At 36.9% G+C, this 9,500-nt stretch overlaps 1 protein-coding gene across 1 annotated transcript; it reads right to left on the bottom strand.

The window, feature by feature from the left end:
• Nucleotides 1-7,789: 7,789 nt before the first annotated feature.
• Nucleotides 7,790-9,052, bottom strand: LOC133530355 (uncharacterized). Its single transcript, XM_061868268.1, has 3 exons — nt 8,862-9,052; nt 8,120-8,502; nt 7,790-8,037 (listed from the first exon to the last, which is right to left on the bottom strand). The coding sequence occupies exons 1-3, from the start codon at nt 9,050-9,052 to the stop codon at nt 7,790-7,792; spliced, it is 822 nt and encodes a 273-aa protein (XP_061724252.1).
• Between the last annotated feature and the right edge of the window lie 448 nt (nt 9,053-9,500).

Below are 9,500 nucleotides of genomic sequence, written 5' to 3'. Positions count from 1 at the left end.
TTAAGATACAATATTTGTGTTATGTACAACTATGTATGTTCAACCTTATGCTTATGATTTGAGCTTATGGAGTTCTGATATATTATTATACATATATATATATGTATATAGGGTACAATAAGTACAATGGAACTTGACAAGTCTCAAGTCTGTCATAAAACGACTAGTTTGGACTAAGCAAAAAAATAATTTTGGCAATTTAAATGAACAGATATTTTCAATCAAGCAAATAAGCGTAGGTAGGCTAACAGCGAGATATAATAATTATGGAAAACTCCACATACCTGGTAGGTAACTAGGTCGCAATTAGTACAATCTGAACACCCATCAGCTTTATGACGTGTGTGTTCATCGGTATGTCCTAGTTCTATGGTGTTTAATGGAACATTTAGTTATTATTTTTATTGTATTTTGATTCACCAGTTGTTATGGATGACGTGTTTTAAATAGAACCACGCGTAACAACAGTAAGAGACATTAGAATAGTTTCAAATTAAAATGAGGTTTAGTGAGGTCATTTTGCGTGAGGGGCAATATTCCATTAGTACTCAATATACAAGGTGTAAAAAAGTGGGGATCCGTTTTAGAGCATATTCGGTATTGTGTTCTGAGCCCCTAGTGTAAATTTATTCGAAAGCGTGACGTGATGTACGCGTTTGAGGTTAAGTCTTATTTTGTATGGGATTTAGAAACAGCGCGCCAAGCGGAACGATTTGGAAACTCATAATCCCATACAAAGTGAGACTTAACCCAAACGCGTACGTCACGTCACGCTATACAATAAATTTACACTAGGGGTACTGATTAGGAAAAAGTAGATGATTTTTTTGGCGCAAAATTTCTATGGAGGGTTGGCGGACTTGGATGCCCCACAGAAAAAAAAATAACGGGTCCCCACTAGTTTTGTACACCTCGACCCTCATACAGTTAAAATACGTATTTAGGATGCTTGCTGGTGCTGCCGCGCTTCTGCAATACATCTGCTGGTCTGGTATGAAGACCAAGACCGGTGGCTCTAAATGCATTATGCTCGAAAAAACGCCTTCCCTGGCTGGGAAAAAACGGCTTTCCTATACTTGATACACCTACACGAAGTAGCGTATAATCTGTGCATTTAGTATTAAGTATTAATTCTTAGGTTATTGTATTTAATATAGGCATATTGATTTATAAACATTATTATCAAGTCTTATTTATTGACTTGCAGTGTTCCTAACCACACTGATAAGGACATAATATGGCTCCGAATTAATATTTTTCAAATTTAATAGTGTGTAATGATTTGATTTACATAATCTTACCTGTTCAATAGAAATTCAGCGAGACAGCGCTGCTAAAGTGCAAAGAAGTGGAAAGATGCGAGTAGTGTAAGTACCTACCTAATGCTGGATTTCAGAGAATGTATCCATGACGGAGCGAACTGGAGAAATGAGTAGGTAAAAGTCTAAAATTTTACTAAGGCGGTCGTAAGTTATCATGTTTAATAACGTGATGGTGACGATTGAAGGATCAGAGGGCCTACCGCGAACCACGTTCGACGTGTTGCCTCCCTGTCACACTTACGTACGAATTTACGAGTGCGACAGAGAGGCAACACGTCGAACGTGGTTCGCGGTAGGCCCTCAGCTACTAGCGAGCTAGCGACTGAGTTGACTTGATTAATAAGTTAGTAAATTTATACTTTAGACGAAAGTGGACGATAGCACGTGACCGCTTTTCCATACGAACAGCCCCATTTTCTTCTCTAGTTTTTTTAAATACCATGTCGGTGGCAAACAAGCATACGACCCGTTTGATGGTGAGCAGTCACCGTAGCCTATGTGTTACATGCGCGTTACTGACCCTAACCTGTTATAGATTTCTTTCAAAAACTGCATACATGCAATACATGCATGCTGCTACTCGTACAGGGGTGTTGTCGATCCTTTAAAAACCTCAAAATTATAGAAAATATTTTGATACCTACAAATACCTATAATTAAATGTATCTATTTTTTCTATTTTTCAATTCTCATAACAATGCTGGTAGCATCCATAAAATTTTATGAAATTTGTCACTCGCTCCTAATTATTAAAATAATAAAAAAAAAAAAAAAAGTTAACGCAGGGATAGCTATGGTGCATAATATGCATCAAATTGTATAAAAATATGTTCCATATAAATATCAAGATCCAGAGAGAAAATTATAGAACGTTTGTGTGGAGAAGCGGTCTCCCACTATTCTCTTCATCTAGTGTCTTAACTGCTTAGTTTCAATCTTTTACTTTTACTAGAAAATCACTAAGTACGCAACTGCTTTACCAACCCAACCGGCCTGAGATAAGTAGGCTTATTAGAGGTACGTAAGCCAACTATGTATAGGTATGTTGGGTAGGTATATTTTCCATTAAACATGATGCTTATAAGTAAAAAGGAAAATCAATAATTAAATGAGAATACCTACAGAACACAAAATAAATCAAGAGCATGGTTTGTTATCTATCACACATTTATAACAGGACTCCAATATAATTATTCTCATAAAATTTAATGATGTATTAGGTACCGTAGCTTCAATTCGATGCCTATATTAGGATATCGACACAATGCATGCATGTGCCCTACATATTCTCGTGCTTTGAAATCGAATTAAAGAATAATTATTTTAATTCGCCGCACGATGAAGGTCTGTAAAAATAATTACATATTACATACCTATACAATTAAGGACTTGATTAACGATCTAACCGCAAAACCATACGTACGGTAGATATTTGTCTTTAATGAACCAATTTAGTAAATTATATGTCATCTCATTTCTTAATTCGATAACAAACAAGCAAAATTCGTGAAATGTCAATGATGATCGTTTCAGTTTTAATATTTAAAGGTTAACGTTGTAATTAGTTTGAGTTTAATCGTGAGTTCTTCATTTCCTTTATTTATTTAATATTTACACAGTATAACAGTTTTAAAACTAATACACTGTGAAACGATACAATGCTATACTATAAGTATGTACAACTAAGATTAAAACACTTTTAAAACACTAGATTCCCTTTTATCCATTATCTCACAAAATCTCAAGCATTCCTTACACACATCCGCCCCGCAAGCAGGTCACACTCGGGTGCTGATACCAGGAGCGGATTCAGCAGGGCCAACGCTCGATTCATCTATGAATAGTATTTTGATTGGTTTTTTAGAACTGTAGAACGTGCTAACACTCAGAAGAAATTAAAGGAGCTTATTGAGGCAACATTAATATCAACAAAGTATCAGACTACCGATTTAGGAAACTGAATCTCTATCCCATGTTTCTACATAAAAAAGTCAGCATAATTTTTTTTTTTTCAAAACACCTAAGTAATCGTTTGATTTTTTTAAAGAATTGTACAAGTTATTTATTGGAACACAATATTTTTCACCACATAATTAATTTCACCATAATTTTGAGCCAGGGTTCGGAACCGGTATTGAAATACCTGTTAATATAGATCCATAACCATAGAACAGTTCTTTAAGGTATGTGTTCTTCAGACCTCTCACTCTCACTGAGCGCAAGCGAGATGGACGTGCGTGCTCGGAACCGCAGATATCATGTTTTTGAATGTAAATTTGTTATAATTTTTTTGTAATCGAGGAGTTCCATCAATAATAAAATTGCGCATTTTATAAGCAATTTTCATATTTTTAGCTTTTGTGCATTAAATTGCTACAATTTTCAAAGTAAGATTTAGACTTGTGTTCATGATTTATTTTCTATAGGGTATAAGTAAAAAAATCAGGATTGAAATCGATGAAGTCACTAGAGAAAATTCTCAAGATTGCTAATTAAATGTTTGGCAACCGTATTGTGAGCTAAAAAAGCGGTACGATTTCTCAATAACTTCGCTCTCTGAACCTATAGCACCTCGGTATTCGCAAAAGGAAAATAAATTATTTTCGTTACCGGGTGTAAGAACGAAACCGGTTTGAATAATACAACGATTTTCGAGCCCCGTTGTCTGTTTCTCGGGCACTCCAAATGCGAATAGCACTATCTAACAGCTCGCTCTGAAATCTCCACCGTGCCATAATATAGAAGCTAATAGGGATGTGTCCTGTATTTAAAATAAATTATTTCACACCATGCACGAAATAGAGCACCAGATAATTATTAGAATTAGCATATACTTATTTAGATACAATTTCAATTTAATAAATCGGATCGAATTACAAAAACTAGGTGATTTGACCGTTTGCTTTTGATAGGAGTTTTCTTATAAATTCTATACGAAAAATATTTTAAATTTTTTTAATAAAAAAAAGAAAAATCGTATATATAGAAAGTTTAAACAATTTCTTAAATTGCTTTACACATTTTTTGTGTGTAAAAAGTTAAAGGTAAACGGTAAAGCGAAAAAAAAAAATATTTATTTAATAACATCTAGCCTTGATCGAATGAAGGAATAAGATGCAGTCCCTACAAGTCCAACAACAACTAGTTTTATAATATTGCTATCTAACTGACATGACCGTCAAATAATAACACGAAAGGAAAGTTACATTGTAAGACACAACGTCGCAAAATAATTGCCGGGTAACTTTTATTGTCACTACTTGTATTAGTCGTATTGTTTACGCCTAATGACCGTTTCAAGTGGAATCTCGCCATGGGAAATGAAATGGGGTATACTCGTACCTTCGAAGCGCTTTGTACGTCTTTTTACTAAGAAGAGAAGACAATTTGCAATAAGTAACTCAAAAAACATCTGGGCCGAAAATGTTCGTCGTGGTTTTCATTGAAAGTATTTATAAAACTTTACTTTTGTGATTTTTTCATATTTTTAGACCTATAATTTAAAAGTTATAGAGGCCACATATTTTTTTCTTTCGGAGCGATTATTTCTGAAATTATTCGCTTTATCAAAAAGTCGTTGTTGGAGACCCATATTCGTGATGAAAAACCTATCCCACGATACCCCACAACATTAGGCTTTAACGAAAAAAAAAACATTTTATATGGGAGGTACCGTAAAAACTTTTTTTGTTTTTAACTTGCCGTGTATGCATGATTTATGTATTTATACCAAATAGCAGCTTTCTAGCACTAACTATCACGAAGCAAATCCGCGGACGGACAGACAGACGGACATGGCAAAACTATAAAAGTTTCATAGGTCACAGGACTACTTAGTCAATATCAAGTCATATATAATAACATTAGGCACTTATTCATAGGTATGAATAATACCTATGAAAATGCAATCAAACAAAATACCTACATGGCGGCGAAAAACCGTGTGAACCAGTTTTTTGGACCATAGGTCACTCAATATTAGTACATTATTGCAGACGCCAGGAAATGGCAATTCGTGGAATGAGTATCGATTATGTCGGAAGAAGACATTATATGGTGCTTTTCTCCAGACATGCGGTAAAATAAGGTAAATTCATCATTAATTTAAAATCATCACTCAAATCGAACTTTTACATAAAAAGTGACAAAAAAATCCTTCTTTAATTATTAAAAAAAAGTTAAAGGCACAACTCATTCTGCCATTCAGTACTATTCAATATTCATTCATTAACTTTAATCGTGCAATATAAGCTGTATGTGCACCAGAGTTCAATAAAAAAATATAAAAGATAAAGTCTTTGATTTTGTTAAGCAGTATACGCACGATCATATACGACACGCGACGGTATTGTAAGAGTGGTTTAACTTCGTATCTCCCGCTGACCCGTGTAGATGCGGCTATAATAATAATTGGCTGTTTGCATTGATTTTTCTTAGTCGGGAGCAAAAAGCTATGGAAACTTAGCAGGAGACAACTCCAAATTATAACAGGGTGTTTAAGGGCCATTATGGGGTCAAAGGGGTTTTGGCCAGGATGGGACACTCCGACAACACCGATTGTCGAATGTGTGGTGAAGAGGAAGAGACAGCGAAACACCTAATGTGTGAATGTCACGCCCTGGCCAGACAAAGAATGAAGGACTTTGGAGCAGGCTATCTGGAACTAAAGGAATTCAAAAGGCTACCCATAAGCTCCATCATCCGGCACATGGAAATGGTCAAAAAGCGCTTGAGTAGCTAATGGATCTTTCCTTAGGGGGCAACTACACAAAAAAGATCCCTATGGGTCGAAGTGTATCCGCAAGGGCCCCCGAAAATTAGAAGATAAGATAAGATAGTCGGTAAATAATATATTTAAAAGGTAAAAAATAATACAGTAATAACTTCCGCTAAAACAGGACAATAATGATTTGAATTTTTTTAATTTGAGTTTGACCATAAAGAAGAACTTCCCGTTCTATTTTTGCTACAATAAGGTAAACTTTTCTGAGCATCATGGAGAAAATTGCTTTTCTGTAAGCTGAACGGAGTCAGTTATCCTGTTTTTGCCATTGCAATATTTGCTATAATGAAAAACAAATGCAGGTAGAATTTCTTCATCGACCGTGAAAAGATTTGATTAAGATTACAGGTGCAATTTTAATAACCAACATTCATCTTGAAGTTAAACAAAATCGCTTGTTGAAAAATCGGTAAAACAAAAACAAGGATATGCATCGTACAATGCATTATAATAACGAAACAATTTCAAACTTCGAACCAATTTGAATTTAGAAGCCTCGCCCGTTACGCCCATTTCTGCCCCCGGATTGGCTACCGGTTTCGTTGTTAGAATATTACTAACGAAACAATGTCGATCTCGTTCTATCGCGCGACATATCGGATATAGTTGAGTCGTTGTTTCACTCTCACTTAAAGATTATGATAAAAGAGATTACGTAGAGTTTACAGTTAATGCGGTTTTTCTACGTCCGTTTGAAAGTATTCGAAGGACATTGTATCGATAGTACCTTCATTCTAATTGGAAACCTGGAAACATAGCAATAGAGTTGATTTTATTGCGAAATTAATAATCTGTTACGTCCTATTGGTATTAAATGAAGCAGGTATAATTTTTAAAACAGTTTTTTGCGATGTAATGGCTATAGTATTTTTAATGGCGTCTATACTTTTTTATATTTCAAAAACATCGCCGCCGGTCGTTGTTTCTATAATTATTGGCTTATCAAGATTTTAGATAAAGGCTTAAACATACTTTATTAGGATAGTGTCCTTCCGTGGAAATTAAAATTGCATGAACTCGTACCGTTTATTGATGGCATGACAGCCCATGAGACCACACATAGCTCGATAGGAAAAATGGTGCTATTGACTAGATAACTTGATGTCTCAGACCTATTTACGATTATGTGTAGATGTTAAAGTCAATGTATATTTTATAGATACTTTTAACACGTAAAAGTACTAATGGGTAGTATAAGTAAACATACGTTAATTAAATGACTGCATGGAGTTTCCTGAACCTAGATAGAGCTATACATTAAGTACCTAGTAAAATGTATGTCACACGCGGAAAACTATCATACGTGCCTAATATTAGATATAAATGATATAATGCAGATAATTACATACTTACAGGTTTCGCCTAAACATAACTTGAGTGATTATATACTTCTTCTTCTCCTTGTCCTTTTCCCATTATTTGGGGTGGGCTGTCCTAGTTACATTTCGCCAGGCTTCTCGGTCCCGGGTCATGTCAGGTGCGATTTGGGCTTCTTCCATATCCCTCTTCACTGTTGCCAGCCATGTTAGTCGGGGTCTTCCTCGTCTCAATTGTCTGGGGAACATATCCAGCACCTTGCGTGTCATGTGTTCGGGCTCTTGGCGCATGACGTGCCCAAACCATCGAAGTTTCGGTTATTTTTTCGGGTAAAGGTCTAACCTTAAAACTACCACGGATGTAGGTATTACGGATGCGGTCTAGTAAGGTGACACCACCGGCCCAGCGCAGCATTTTCATCTCGGCGACGTGAAGTTTTATCTTCTAGCTGTTTTTTGAGGGCCCAGCACTCGGCGCCGTATGCTATGGCCGGAAGGACTGCCGCTTTATAAACTTTTCCCTTAATGGTCACCGGCATTCTCTTGTCACATAAGACACCTGTTAGGTCTTTCCACTTCATCCAACCAGTGTTTATTCTGTGGGAGACATCGGCATCTATGGTACGGTAGATATTTAAAGCTGTTAACTTGATTTAGTGGCGTTCTATCCAAGGGAATGATATGGAGGTTTCGGTTACCAGTGAAGTTACAGTGCATATATTCTGTTTTATGGCGGCTTATCCGTAAACCTGCACTCTTTAAAGCAACTCTCCAGTCCTCCAGCATTTTTTGTATCTCGTGAGATGTTTTGCTAATGAGGACTATGTCATCTGCATAGAGCTGGGTCCACGGCGGTGGTTGTTGCAGCTTGGCGGTCAAGTAATTCATCACGATGTTAAAGAGAAGGGGGCTCAGAGCTGACCCCTGGTGGACGCCGACCTTTACTTCAAACTCGTCACTCAATCCTGCTGGGCAGCTCACTCTGGTTGTGACATCATTGTACATATCTTTTACGATATCAATGTAGCATTCGGATACGCTATGTGCTCGTAGTGCCTGCCAGATTAGGTTTCTTGGGACCCTGTCGATGTTTTTTCAAGGTCAATGAAGGCCATATGTAGGTCAGCCCTGTTCTCCCTGAATTTTTCGATTAGGATTCGAATGGTATGAATTGCGTCCGTGGTCGATCTTCCCGCAACAAAGCCACACTGGTTTTCGGTTATCTCAATAAACTGGAGTAATCTTCTGCTTATTATGCGTTCCCATATCTTAAGAGTATGAGGTATGAATTTTATTGCTCTGTAATTTTCGCATAGTCTGATATCTCCTTTGTTTTTATAAAATGGGATGAGGTGACTTTTCCTCCATTCGCTTGGTATAACCTCAGTTATGATCGTGTTAAAAAGATTGGTCAGAAAAACCACTCCTTTCGGACCTAACTTTTTCCATAGCTCGGCAGGAATATTGCCCGGTCCCAATCCTTTATTGTTGGCCATAGCTTTGACGGCTGCGTATACTTCGTCAGGTGTTACATAAGGAATAGGGCCTGCTGTTGGGGGTGTCGGGTCTATGGGTGATGTGCTCGGGTATGTTTCATTGAGCAATCGAGAGTAGTAATCTTTCAATCTCATCTGGATATCGCAGTCTGATGTAACTAGTTGGCCCCTTTCGTTTTTAGGGTTCCGTACCCAAAGGGTCAAACGGGACCCTATTACTGAGACTTCGCTGTCCGTCCGTCCGTCCGTCCGTCCGTCCATCTGTCACCAGGCTGTATCTCATGAACCGTGATAGCTAGACAGTTGAAATTTTCACAGATGATGTATTTCTGTTGCCGCCATAACAACAAATACTAAAAATAGACTAAAACAAGTATTTAAGGGGGGCAACAAACATATATTTTTTGCCGTTTTTATAAATAATGGTATGGAACCCTTCGCGCGCGAGTCCGACTCGCACTTGCCCGGTTTTTTATGTATTTGATGGTCTTCGCATCTTTGGTGTTGGCATTTATGTGTTTTGCGATCCTATATAGCTCTCGCACTTGAGTGATTATATACTATTACTTAGATATTGAGCAAA

Source organism: Cydia pomonella, chromosome 2 (genome assembly GCF_033807575.1).
Source record: "Cydia pomonella isolate Wapato2018A chromosome 2, ilCydPomo1, whole genome shotgun sequence".
Lineage (NCBI taxonomy): Eukaryota > Metazoa > Arthropoda > Insecta > Lepidoptera > Tortricidae > Cydia > Cydia pomonella.
The sequence above is the reverse complement of the archived record's forward strand: the minus strand, read 5'-3'. Positions and strand labels throughout refer to the sequence as shown.